The sequence below is a fragment of the Stegastes partitus genome, unplaced genomic scaffold, assembly GCF_000690725.1.
Source record: "Stegastes partitus isolate 25-593 unplaced genomic scaffold, Stegastes_partitus-1.0.2 Scaffold977, whole genome shotgun sequence".
NCBI lineage: Eukaryota > Metazoa > Chordata > Actinopteri > Pomacentridae > Stegastes > Stegastes partitus.
In genome coordinates this window covers 94568-108896 of record NW_007578708.1, presented here as the reverse complement: position 1 = coordinate 108896, position 14329 = coordinate 94568, and the positions used below count along the sequence as shown (strand labels likewise).

Genomic DNA, 14329 nt, shown 5'->3' with positions numbered 1-14329 from the left:
CATCCATCCATCAGATTTCTAGCCCTTTGATCCTGCTAAATGTCCAAAGATGCACTTGGTCAGAGGAGAAGTACCTTCAGGTCAGCACTCCTTCATAGGTACAACTAATAAACCAGATGAAATCCTCTGTCAGCATCCCTTCATTGTGTGATTTTTATTTTTAGGCACCCAAAGTGAAATAAACAATTAAAATCATTATGTTCTGTTCAAATCATGTCATGACAATCAGCACGTGTTGCATTCATGTTTAACCTTTCCAGCTGTGGGTTTCAAAGCTGACAGAAACTTCAGATAACTGACTATACAAACAGAAATGTGCTTGTGTGAGATAATTGAGGCCTTGAGCTTTGGCCTCCTGAGGTTTACAATATCAGCAATCAATCAAATGTTGTAAGAACACATAGTAGAATAAGCTGTTGGTCTGACATGAGGGATATTGTATCTGACAGATTTATTTCCTCCCCTCTGCAACTCATTTCTTAAAGTAGAAAGATAATTGTTGGTTGTAGAAATAAAACAGAACCAGCAAAAATCAGTCTTTATTCCAGAAGTAGTGATGCTGTTCTCCTGTTCTTTTTCCTTTCACAATACAAAGAAATTTCCACTCATAGAGATGATCAAACTTGGATGCTTTGTTAAAACCAGGAGGTTTTGTGTTTCTTACAGTAGCTGGCGTTTGATTCAATTTGCACCATGTGGGACTCAGAAAGCAGTTGGCCAGGATCAAGTTGTGGGTGTAGTGAAAGGATGGGAGGGGGTGGAGGATCTGACAGCTTCACAGTGAAGGAAGAATCTCTGTTCATTTGTTTAAAAAGAAAAAAAAAAATCTATTGAGTCAGACTGTGTGTAAGTGTATACTGACTCATCTTTCTGTGCGGATTGCATCAGACGCAGATGAGCTGTGATGAGGTGTAGAGAGCAGCTGTGCAGTCAGATCCATGTCAAGTCCTATACACTCACGGGCCACTTTAGACATGCCTTGCTCATACCAGACTGGATACCCTTTTTGCCTTTAGAACTGCCATAATTCTGTGTGGCATAGATTCAATAAGGTGCTAGCATCTCAAAGATTCATACTGACGTGGCAGCGTCATGCATTTACTGCAAACTCTTATGGACAGCAACTTCATGATGCAAATCTCCCGTTCCACCACATCCCAAAGGATGGGATTGAGATCTGTGAAGGCCATTGAAGTACAGCGAATTAAATTCCACGTTCAAGAAACCAGTGTGAGTTGATATGAGCTTTGTGACATGGTGCATTGACTTCCTGAAAGTAGGCATTAGGAGATGGGTACATTGTGGCCATAAAGGGATGGACATGGTCAGCAAGAGTACTCAGATAGGCTGTGGTGTTTAAATGGTGCTTAGGTGGTACTAAGGGGCTCATTGTGCGCCGGGAAAACATTCCCCACACCATTACACCACCAGTAGCAGCCTGAAATGTTGATGCAAGGCAGAATTAATACAAGACTTCATGTTGTTTATGCCAGATTCTGACCCTACTATCTAAATGTTACAGCAGAAATTCAGATTCATCAAACCAGGACATATCTTTTCCTATCTCTGATTATTCAGTCTTCTGCTGCTGTAGCTCTGCTTCAAGGTTATAGGTGTTGTGCATTCAGAGATAGTCTTTTGCATACTTTGGTTGTAAAGAGTGGTTATTTGACTTACTATTGCATTTTATCAGCTTGAACCAGCCTGATCATTCTTCTCTGACTGTTTCCATTTTTGAAACTGGTCATGGAATGTTTTTTTTTGTTTTTGTTTTTGTTTTTTTGTTTTTTGGGGGGACAATTCTCTGTGAACCAAAGATGCCTGTGCATAAAAAACAAATCCCAGTAGATTAGCAATTTCTGAAATAATCAAACAAGCCTGTTTGGCACCAACAATCATACCACATTTAAAGTCATTCGTATCATGACTGTGTGTCTGAATGCATTAGGTTCTACCATGTGATTGGCTGATTAGAGACTTGCATTGACAAGAACTTGAGTAGCAAGTGTATACTGCACTTTAAAGAGCCTAACTCTTGTCAAAATGTGAATTGACATCTAGAGCATTTTGTGATTATAACCAAAATAAAATAAAACACAATGTGCATGTTTTAGTTTTTGATGTAGGATACAGTTAACACTATGCACATAGTTGCATAAGACTATAAAAATTGATAATGTACTTTTAAACTATGTTTTGCAGCTTCCCATTGTGCTGTGATTTAAAGATTTAAGCAATTTACTTTGTCTGCACTCTGCCACAAGTTATGTTTGAACCAGTTAAGAAATAACCCTAAAACATGGTTGTGTAAGTGAGGCAAGTAACAGTATCTTCACCAGTCAAGTGGTCTTTTGTTGAATTTTAGGTGTTAGTTGATTAATTCTATTCAGGACTTTCCTGTTGCCATACGCAGAAGATCCTTCAGGGTCCCTTTGGGGTCCCCAAGAAAGAATATGTGCAAAATATTTGTTGGTATTCATTACAGACTTTTATACTGTGTTAAATACATTTTCTGATAAGTTGACGTATTTTTGGTTCCAAATGCATGAAAAATGTCCATCTATTCATTTTTTTTTTTTTTTTTTTAATCTTCAAAAATTAAAAAATAACACCTGTCACCTGTACCAAATGGCCTGGGGTCCAGAAGACCCCAAAAGTCCTGAATAGGGTTAAAATGTATTTGCTTTTAAAACATTTCTCTTCTTTGTAGAAATACATGAATGTTATTATATTCCTAATACAATTCTGATTTCAAATTAGACGTTTCTACACAAATGCTGGAACAACACAGGAACAGAGAAGCAGCACAACCAATGAACAAATGTACTGATCACTTCACACTGGCAACATTTTCCATGTTTTAAATAAATAAATGAATATAATCCTGAAGGTAAAAACTGAGCCCTAAGCAACTTCAGAGGGGATATTTGCAATGAAGAGAATCGGCCCATAACCGCAGCGCGCCAGTCTGCGTATCTCTGAGGCCACTCCTTGGCGGTCCACAGCACAGTCGAGTTCTCCGAGCCTAAAGGGATCTTGACCCTGTTGATTTGGCAAACCATGTAGATGAGATGTTGCTAAGCATCCGCTCTCCCTCTGCCAGCATACAGGCCATGTGGGAACGCTGTGGAGGGGTAGATAACTGTGCTAGTTTACTGCCACAGTCAGCTCTCCTGCAGTGTGTATTTCTGCGTCTGTGAGTGTGTAGGAGAGTGTTAGTGTGTGTGTGTGTGTGTTTGTGTGTGTGTGTGTCATGGCACATCTCTCACTCTCTTTCCCTCTCCAGTATTTTCTCTGCTATACTTACAGGCTCTTGGGATTAAAGGGTGGTTTCCACAGGTCCTCAATGTGTGACAAATCTCTTGATGGGGCCAAATCTCCTAAAGTCCTTTGAACTGTAAAACCCCCTTTAAAGGTACAGTATCCAATTTTACTCTTCAGCTAATACCATCAGCAATTTACTGTAAATGCTTCAGAGGATGCTCAGTATATGAGTATTACTTTGAATGCGGTGCAGACTTACAGGAATTGCAGAATATATTAATTTTGCTCCTCATCTATCATGTGTATTTGCAGAGTGCATGTGGCTTTCTGTGTGCTGCAAGACTGTCAGACTTTGGTACAATTCAGTATAAAGTAAGATGAATGAAATAAGCAATCGAGAACTTTACAAAGCTCTCTGCATATGGAGACAAAATGAATAATTTGTGGGAGTGTGAGAGAGTGAAGGTGACAGTTAGTGAGGAGCGGGTGTATAATTGAACATGTGGTGGGTCTCTGTTCATTCCTGTCATCATTAATTTCATCAGGAAACAGAACATCCAGTTGGGAGTCGGCCCGTGCAAAAGAGTCGACAGCAATCGCAAACCTTTGGTATGTTTGCAGCTTCGGTTGTGGTTTAAATACGTTTCAATCCCTGTGTGTGTCAAGAGTCACAGTAACAGCTTCATCCATTTTTTTGTCAACTTTTCCGACAGCCACAAACACAGACCACTCTACGTTTGGCTCATAATTATGGGTTTATATCCTTCTTTTATGCGGTTCCGGTAAATGGTGGGGAATCTCATTGAGACATTACTAGTGCAGTTGGTGTTTATCATCTGAAATAAAAATAGTACAGTTCAGGCTTGTGTCAGTCCCTCAGAATGAGATCAAGGGCTGCCGTCTTTTAGTGCTGATGCTCAACAGTCACACGGGGAGAAATCTCTCATTAAGGGACAGATATTTATTCCTTCATTGACAGCAGCTTTAATAATGCATCGATGTGAGACACCGTGCATGGAGTGAACGAGACGCGCGGCTGTCACTTTTTCTCAACTGACACTGAGCTAAGAGAGGAAAATACAGCTGAAGGCAACAATATTATACCTGTTCTCAAACGGATGATGCGGAGGAGACAGGTTTGTGGGGGGGAGAAAAAAGGTTTGAAACTTTTGAAATGTGTTAAACATCATAAACTGATTATATAAAGTCATATGAGAGTATCTGTGGGAGGAATATGTCAGAGTAATCATCACATAATGTAAAGTAGAAATCCCACTGAAATCTTTCTCAGTCTTGGACCTACTTTTACTCCTGTCAAACAATTTCTTTCAGTTAAATGGGAAAAGAAGAAGAGAGAAGCATTTCAAATGGTTACACTTGACTGATTACTTTGGCCTTTCACAAGCCTTGATAGTGGTATTGATTGAATACAAATTTATGACTGAGCATGCAGGAAAATATAATAATAACTTTCCTGAATAACGATGCAGTTCTATAGATGTACTGAAAGAAGTCTTTTGAACAAATTTAAAGACATTACGCATTGGCACAAGAGAGTAGCAGTTCTCAAACAAATTGATCGCGGCATCAACCTCGCTGCACAAGATCGATATTAGATCCTTGCATCAACAACTTAAGAAGCTGAATGATATGGGATTTTAATAGTAAGGTGTTGATTCTGCGCTCTGGAAATAAACAACATCCCCACCAAAAAAAGGCTGCCGTGTGGGAAATAAAAATGACCTTCACTCATTTGATCTGCAACAACAAAATACTGCAGCATCTGCTCACTGGGCTAAAACTAATTTATGTCTACCGTGACATATCTCACAGTGAATGGAATCACTCTGGTCAAACCCTGGAAGAAAAAAAGTGAAAGGAACGAGAAAGTAAAACTTGGAAGGGTGGCTGAGAGGGTAGGATGGAAAAAGGAGGCGAGCCAAGGCCATGCAACTGTTTATAATATGAGACTTATTTTAGAAGCCTCTAAATCTGTTGTGACAGGTAGAACACTCGTGGGTCGACTGGTGCCGTCCCCGATGCCAACCAGAGGCAGGTCGGAAAAGGATGGCATAAGTCCACAGCACCCTGAATCAAAAAGCATCAGTTTTATATTAGGGCTTGCCTGCTATTTCAGAAACAAAGGCTTGAATTGTGCATGTGTAAATTTAGGATAGAATACAGGAAGACAAAACAATAACCTCTCACTAGAAAGTAGTTTTATTATTTATATTATGCATGTTATTTTTGCTGAACGATTTCCTCTAAATAATTTGATTACTGGAAACAAATCCTCATTTTAAAGAAAAACTATTTCAATCCAAAATTGCTTTTATGTGAGAGCAACTGCACTCCAGTGTTCTATTTTTGTCCTGTTTAAATGTTTCGCCAGCGCCAGTATCATCTCTATATTCCAGAAAAAGAGGTATTTTCATGTTGACTATCGTTTTGTCAGGAGTTCTTAAATCTCAAGTGGGTGGAAATCTCATTTTGGAACAAACAAACTTCACAAAGTCTTCAGCTGTGGATTGTTATTTTAGTGCTCATGTAGCTCACTCACAGAGTGAAGAAAGCTGCTCAGAAGAAAGGAGCCTGCGAGTACCAGATGCCTACTAATTTATGTTCTGCGGAGCAGTCATGTCGATGGGGTGGCAGGAAATTGAATTACATGAATTAAAGGAAGTTAATCTTGCAAATGTTCTTAAGCTATGCGTCCATCAGTTTCTGCTAAAAATAGAGCTCAGCGTGTGTTTTGTGTTCACTCATATGCTCCACATGTAGTAATAAGGAAAAAAATTATCTGCTATCTGCATGCGTTTCGTGCAAGAAGAAAAAGATAGCGTCTCCTTGATGATGGGGAGGCGGGGAGAGAAATCTTAATTGGGGGTACAGTAGGTGGTTGGAGATGAGGGTTTGCTGCAGTAGAGGAAATTCAGCAGTTTTAATCCACTCATCCACCCAGGCAGTGACAGCAGGATTACAGCAGAGACCATTTAAAAGAAGGCAATTATGACAGCATATGGCAATACACTGCCCTAAATTCAATTACCCTCTCTGGCACTTTTCAATTTTCTTTAATTAAGTGGATTAAAAAAGAAAGACATGTTATTCAAGTTTAAAATAAAAAAATTAAAAGTCTAAAGAAAGAAGAGAGGCAACAGAGGGGACGACACTCATTTCTGCTGATGATTAGTCATGGGTGTTGGCCGTAAGAATCCGTGTTTCATGCATCAAATTGATTTTGTTCATCATGAGACTGACAATGATTCATGTCAGGTCTGCACAGCTTTGAGGTTTATTAAACACATTCTTCTGTTGTTGTTTCAGATTTGTTATTTAGGTAGAGGGTGAGGTGGGAGCTTGATTTTTTTTCTTTATTTTTCCCTCATCCACCCATTTTGTAAGTGCTATAAGTCGCCTTTCCTCGCCTTAAAATGGTGCTTGTTATGCCTTGGAGCTATGTTGGAACAAGTGATTTAATATACAGTAAAGACTGGGATCTAGTTGCTTGCACTGCGCTCAGCTGGCAGCAAAATGTGACAGATGTTACCTAGCAAGTAAATTTCCTCCTAACTCCTAACCTTGCTGATCCGACACTTTTGTGCAGCACTGACCAAAGTGGTTGCTCTGTGTATTTTTGCCCCGAGACATGGAACTCAGTCACAATTTCGCTGTCAAAGACGGAGGAGACTCGACATTTCTCCTGTGAATATTGAGAAAGTTTTTCTTCTTCATGTCTTATTTATTCCATTTCTCATTCTGTAAAAAATTCTGTAACTCCAGGCTAGAAATACAGCAAAGTCGATGTAATTGAGATCTTTTTTCACACTGCACCAGATAATTTATGGCTAAAATTCACATATTTTACTGTTATGATTGCCAGGAGTGTTTTTGTTTTCGCACAGAGACAGAAATAATCCAGTTTTATGCAGCCCCAGGTAAAAAATCAAGATGTTTGTTACAGATGTTAAGGAAGGACACTGGTTAATATGACTTGTCATCTGAATTCATATTGGGGTTTTTTTTTGTGCTCCTGTTGGTGCTTTCTTCTTTATTGATTCTTGCGTATCCTCTTGACTTTTGAACAGTAACGATTTAAGCTCAACAATGATTTGTCTTTTCCGCTTACCATATCTTGCAGGTCAAAGCCACATCCGTGATGGGTTCCGATTTCCTACTGTCCCTATCCCCCTCTCAGTAGAGGTCATCAGCCCATTCATTTGCATTATCTGTCAGCATCAAAGAGGATGGATCTGCCTGCAGTATTTGGTAGCGGTGCAGTTCTTCTGCACAGACAGAGTGATTGATCTGCTCCTTTGCTTCTCGATGAAAGAGACTACCTTTGTTCTTGCCAGGAGCCCAGTGTTTGGCCTGTTAAATTATCTTCTATCCTATGCCTCTGTTTGTTACCGTAAGACCTTGGTTTTCTCAAACAGCCCTATACCTGTGGTAGGCAATGCCGGCAGCACTTCATTAAATTCAGAAAGAGATGGATCTCATTCTTTGTGACTTCAATATATTTGTATGTTCGTCGTAGTTATACAAGGCATTGAATATTTTACAATATAAAGTCTGACTCCTTATTTTTTTCTGTACACAAGAGTGACCTTTTGGTGGTTTATTGATGCTTAAATTCCAATTTGTATGCATCACTGTGGAAAATCACTTAATGGCCTGTTCCAGCGATATTTGCACTGCATCCATGATCTTGTAAAATGTAGCCTGTAGGTTAATGATGATGTTCCTTGTTCATGATGGTAATCCATAACACTTAAGAGTCCCATCTCTTAAAGTGTTGACCTTTAGAACTGAAACATTTCTGTTTCCAGTTCCTGTCTCCCGATTCTCCTTAAAAGAGAAAAAAGAAAAAATCAAAATCAGGCACTCGGGCTGCAGGAGGACTTCTTTTAGCATCGGTCTGTAAATTTCATCATCAATTGGGCTTATAAAAACTCTAAACTGTACTATGACACACATAAATGAATTTGCTATTTTATAAATTCATACAGTAGCACTCTTCTGGGTCCATGCAGTTAAAGACCAATGTGTAGTACCACAGTTTGTCTGCAGACTGCGCCGCATTTTCTGGAAGCGGTATTTCATTTGTGTCCCTAACGGCTTCCCGTCGGCTGTGTTTTACCCCGGAAGCGCTACCTTTCTCCTGACACGTAGCAACCACAACCAAGTTGGCAGGGCTCTGGGTTGATTTGTCAAATATCACAGGTAAGAGTTTGCTTTGCGACACTTACGTGGCTTAAGAGTCAGGATTATGTGGGGAAAGTTTAATGGAATACTAAAGGCACCGCTGACATGATGCGCAAAGTGTGTAAGCTCGATAACTGTTAAAGCTAGCATTAGCTAAGCAACTAGCTGCAGAGTTAACGGTACGTTAGCCTCCCTCTGAGTAGAAGCTGCTACTGCATTTTGACAACATTATTTGTGTTTGTAGGTGGTGGTGATTGTTAAGACGTTTAGTGTTCGGCGCAGTGTTTAGTTATAAAACCTTATAACGTGCATTGTTTATTTACTTTGGTTTTGTTTTCAAGACGGACTACGTTAGCTACATTAGCATAGCTGCATAAAAATGATACGAAGATAGCTAACGTTATCTCTAACCTCGCTAATCACTGCTATAAATAGAGCCGCTCTCTTCGGCACTCACTTAATAATTATGTACCTGGAAATTCAAATGGTTTTAGAGGCGACTTAGTTAGGTGGTTACCTGTTAAGTGTTATTAAAGCTAATTATTTGGCCACTGCCCGTAAGTTTGCAAATTGTGTTATGGGGTTGTTTTTATGGACAATTCGTAATGCAACACTCAGTTTCGCTCAGTGATGATTGATCGAAATGTTAGACACAGTTGAAAACTTTGTTGTGGTCTCAGGCTTACTTTTACATCAGTGGAAGCCACACACAAAGCCCACCTATTTAACCAAATATGTTTGGAAATGCGATCCATTGGTTAAATGACAAAGTGATCAATGCTATCTGCGGTAATGCCTGATAATCATTGTTTGTCTGATGATTTAAGTATTGATTGTTGCATTCGCATTTCTTGCATTGTATATTGACAACAAACAAAGGCTGATGATATAAACAAGATAGTTAATCATGACCAGTGTATGTGTATTGTGTCTGTGGAGAGAGCCTAATGTATACACTCATTGTAAAAATATAATCTTCCTAGCTGGTCAATTGTGTTTCTGTTTGTCTCCCTCAGAGTGAGAGATGTCGGGGTTTGACAACTTCAACACAGACTTTTACCAGTCTAGTTACAGTGTAGATGACCAAAACCAGGCCGGCTATGGCTACAGCAACACCGAAAACCCCTACAATAAGTAAGTAAAGAAAGCAATTCTTACATGGCTCTTTCTCAGCTGTTGAAACATCAAGGAGTGACACTGTTCTCCTTTCTGGTTCTGAAAGCTGACATACCTAGCTTTTTATTGCCTGTGTTCATTTTGTGTGACATCTATACAATGTTTTTAACTGTTGTTAGTGATTAGAGGTTAAAAATTGGATTTGGGGGGGAATGTTTGCAGTGCTTTGTTTTGTTCTGTGCTGTGTTCATGTAGTAAAATGCACATGTTAACCATTTTTTGGCAATCTCAGAAGGGACACATTTCATGTCTTGTTGATCACTGTGAATCATGTGTTACCCAGGCCATACGGACAATACGATTACTCCCAGCCCATGGGCTACTCTTCCCCGGGAATGATGCCGCCCCAGCAGCCATATACAGGACAAATCTTCCAGCCCGCACAGACGTACACTCCATCCCAATCACAATCCATGTACAGTAGCAGCTTTGATGATGAACCGCCTCTGTTAGAAGGTAGGTTAACCACACCTTGAAAGCTGTGACCTATTTTCTGTTTGATAATACTGTAATTGAATGCCTTTGTTGAACTAAACCGGTTAATGAAAGCAATCAATTGCTGTACTATTTACCAGCCTTTGGGGTAATTTAAACCCACTGTTACAAGGGCAGCAGTTGAATTCCTAAAATGTTAAAGCTTTGTGTTCTTCAGTGCATGCTACCTCTTGGACATCATCCTAGGAACTGTTTAAATTGTGTACAATTAAAGTTTCAGTCACCTACCGCAGCTAATTGCAGGGTCAGAGAATCTTATAGCTCCAGGAGAGTTTCAATGAAATAAAAAGGAATTATGAATCAAAGGCTGGGTACCTGCCAAAGTGACTGCATAATTAGCTGACCTGACTTTTCCACAGTTTTGTATTATATTTTTCATCTCATACATGAAGAAAAGATTTGTATTTATTGCGTTTTGCCGTTTCAGAACGATTATAGTGTACATGGAAATATACGTTCAGAACTTTCTTCAGTGTTGTTGTGTATACTGACTTAAAAGAACTAAGCCATAACTACTGTATGTCTGTAAAAAATGCTCAATCGCGTCACTGCACCTGAAGTGGTATTTGACACTCTCAATGTTTGTCTTTTGTTGTATTAGAAATGAATCTAAACTATGTTTTTGTCCCTAATTTGTTCATAAATTAAATGTTCCTTACCATGTCCTCCTGTAGCCATGTTATGCATGCTTAATAACAAAAACAAAACATGCTGATCTGTTTTTGCCTCAAAATAAACCAGTGATTTGATTCTGAAGCTTCAAAAAACGGAGCAGATGAAGGAGATGCTTGACATTTGATTTGTGACAGAATGACAGCTGAGCCGAAGTGAACGCTCTGACACCATGGAAATATTGATCAACCCAATTCACACTCCTTAGACTGAAATGAGCATGACTGGTAAAGGTGAAGACTCACCTCAAGGCTATTTTGAGGAGAAGTCACACTTATACCATAGGGAGGCTTGTTCTTTTTGTCTTCACTCACAAAGCTCTGAGTGACTTGCGTATGCAAAGGAGAATTGTTTTTTTCTAGGAAATGCATTTGCATTGTTTTTCCTCTTGTTATTATGCTTTTTCTTTACAACTTTGTATGGGAATATGCAGTTCAAGTATTCAGTATATGTGTATGCATTTTCTTTGTCTGTCTTCTCTTAGAATTAGGAATTAATTTTGACCACATCTGGCAGAAGACTCTGACAGTGCTCCATCCGATGAAAGCAGCAGACGGAAGCATCATGAATGAGACAGACCTGGCTGGCCCTATGGTTTTCTGTTTGGCCTTTGGAGCAACACTTCTCTTGGTAAACCATTTGGTTCATTCTGTAAAATAACAAAAACTTAAATTAGCAAAAACATACGTATATAGAAAGAGCTGTGTGGGAAATGCCCCAGCGCCCAAAGCTTAGACGCTTAAAAGGACATGGAAAGGTACACATAAAAGGAATCGTATTTAATATTTTATGCCAAATCCTTTGCAGTTAATGACTGCCTGACATCTTTGACCTGTAGATATCACCAGGCACTTTGTATCTTCAAATTAAATCAGGTGATTGAATGGCCTTCACTCCCAGTCCACCTCATCTCAGTGCAATCATTAATGTCAGTGTTTTGATATCTCTTTGATAAATTTTTGCTTTTTTAGCCTCATTAATATCTTGCGTGGTCACCTCTGTACTCATCATTTTGATAGACAACTCCACTTCAGTATAAATGGAGACTCTGAATCTACTCTGAGCCATGTGGAAGCTTATTTGTAAATGAACTAATGTTAAGTGTCCACTTACTTTTCATCCACTGCACACTATGTGTTCAATGACACGGACAGTTATTTCTATGTTAAAGTAAGCCTACTCAAATTAAAACTTGACACTTTAATGCAGTATCCATTCTTTTATTTCAGACTGAATGTGCTGAAGCAGTTGTGTAACTGTTCAAACACTTTCTTTCCATCCACAGTCGGGTAAAATCCAGTTTGGTTACGTGTACGGCATCAGTGCAATCGGCTGCCTCGGCGTGTACTGCCTGCTCAACCTTATGAGTATGACAGGTGTGTCCTTCGGCTGTGTGGCCAGCGTGCTGGGGTACTGCCTCCTCCCCATGATCCTTCTGTCCAGCTTTGGAGTCCTCTTTTCTTTACAGTGAGTACAAAGGAAAATAATGTTGTGTTTTTAATATATCTTATGACGCAAGGAATGACTTGTATTTATCCATAGACCACAGGACTCGACACCATCTAGTACTAAAGCATTATATTAGTGTAGTGCAACCTCAAGCTAATCATTTGGTTGTTTCATTCGTATGTGTAGCACTATGTAACTTATGTAAAACACTGTATAGGAGTTTCACATACATAAATGTACATTTCTTGAATCATTTATTGCCGTATAAACAGATAGCTGTTTAAGACTAACTTCCTTCTTGCTTCTTGTCCTCTTTAGGGGAATGATGGGAGTTATACTAACAGCAGCAATCATTGGCTGGTGCAGTTTCTCTGCCTCAAAGATCTTCATCTCGGCGTTGGCCATGGATGGGCAGCAGCTGTTAGTTGCTTACCCCTGCGCTCTGCTATATGGGGTCTTTGCACTCATCTCTGTCTTCTGAAAAAAATAAATAAGTTGAACAACAGTTTAAAGTAACTGCTCCTCCGTTTCTGTAATTTCAGTCTAATTAGTGCCGTGTAATTTGTGTAATGCTCGGCTAATTACACTGTTACTACAGAAAGATGGGAGCTCCTGTTTAAGATGGCACCAAGGGTTTTTTATTAACAAGGCTTGTCATGTCACCTCTCTTCACCTCGCTCCCTTCATGCATCCTTTAGGCGAGGGCTGTCAAAATTGCTTGATGGTGAAAAATAACTCTCCTGTGGTCTTTGCTGAGCCTGAAAGGGTTTAGTTTAGTCCAACAATTTTAAGGACATAAAGGGAGGGAAGAGAACCAAAAAAAAAAACAGAGGAGACTATTTAATTTGGACACAGGTGGGAAATGATTCTCAATTTTTCAAGATTGTCAACCCTGCAGTCAGTGAAACCTGTCATGATTTTTGCGAAAGCTGTTGTGAGCCTCTTCTGGTATCACCTGTAGATTCTACTACAGCAGGACTAAGGGAAACACCCACTCTCATTCTGCACAAGACTACAGCAACTCATTCTACTTCTCCTCCCAGAAGGGCAGAGAAAAACAGGGGTGGTCTCCTTCTTTTCTCCAGGACTGAGGAGCAATTAACCCAATTGTCTGTGTAGTCACCTTTACAGAATACAGCTGCTCTTCTAAATCTTTATGTATTTTATTATATTCATTTGAGATTCATTTGCGTTTTTGATGCCTTTCAGGAAGACACAACTACAGTTTGCACAGAAGCATCGTTCTCATTGTCAAAACCAAACAAAATCCGGTGAGATATTGAGAATTAACAATCTGAGAGATCCTGCGTGTGTCTAGGTACAGACGTGTCTGTTTAGATTTGTTCAAATCCCTTACATTTCTTAAATCTTTATTTTAGAGACGGCTCACTTTGTATGCTTTGATGTGTCATCTGTTGTTCATGTCTTCTCATGCACATTAAAGTTGTTTTTGAAGGTCATCTGCCTTGTGATTAAATGGCACATTATATGGTCAAGGTGATAATTGTAAGAAGCCTCTATAAAAAGACAAACAGCGATTTTTTATTTGGGCCGTGGATCCGTTTGTAGTGTGGCAGAAGAAAGGCCGGGGAGCAGCGAAAGAACCGAGTGCGTGATACATAATGACAGCTTTCAACAACCGGCACAGATTTCGTAACATCTGCTTGGTAGATCAAAGGAAGTAATCTCCATGCTTTGATCCGCACTATTGTTATTTTTTAGTGCTTCTTAGGTTCCTTTAAAGTTTAAAGCACGGTTAGTAATTGTGCGAACAGCGTATGTGGATGATTTCTCTGTGGACGTTCACTTCCAGTGCCAAACCTCGGTCAAGTGAGAGCGACGTCAGCCTGCATCAGTTGGCTCCAGTGGTGTGGAGAGGAGATTTAAACAAAACCTACAATGGAACCGCATAGACTTTAAAACATCTAAAATGTAAAAGCGTGTATCTCCATAATCTTAAAATTTAAAATACTAGGTTTAATGGAACGCAAATGTCTTGTGTTTTTCTTCTCCCTTCTGGGATTTCTTACATACACAAAATACACACAAGGCGGCTCTTTAAATGGCT

General features: G+C 39.5%; 1 protein-coding gene across 1 annotated transcript; it reads left to right on the top strand.

The window, feature by feature from the left end:
* The first annotated feature begins 8402 nt into the window (after positions 1–8402).
* On the top strand, positions 8403–13721 carry yipf5 (Yip1 domain family, member 5). Its single transcript, XM_008294606.1, has 6 exons — positions 8403–8487; positions 9486–9603; positions 9929–10101; positions 11297–11442; positions 12098–12279; positions 12580–13721. The coding sequence occupies exons 2-6, from the start codon at positions 9494–9496 to the stop codon at positions 12740–12742; spliced, it is 774 nt and encodes a 257-aa protein (XP_008292828.1). The 5' UTR covers positions 8403–8487; positions 9486–9493; the 3' UTR covers positions 12743–13721.
* The last annotated feature ends 608 nt before the right edge of the window (positions 13722–14329 follow it).

Excerpts from the sequence above, each read along its gene's own strand:
- yipf5 (XM_008294606.1), top strand. The coding sequence starts at position 9,494 with ATGTCGGGGTTTGACAACTTCAACACAGACTTTTACCAGTCTAGTTAC. Across the intron at positions 10,102-11,296 it reads TGAACCGCCTCTGTTAGAAG|AATTAGGAATTAATTTTGAC; the intron begins GTAGGTTAACCA and ends GTCTTCTCTTAG. Across the intron at positions 12,280-12,579 it reads GGAGTCCTCTTTTCTTTACA|GGGAATGATGGGAGTTATAC; the intron begins GTGAGTACAAAG and ends TGTCCTCTTTAG.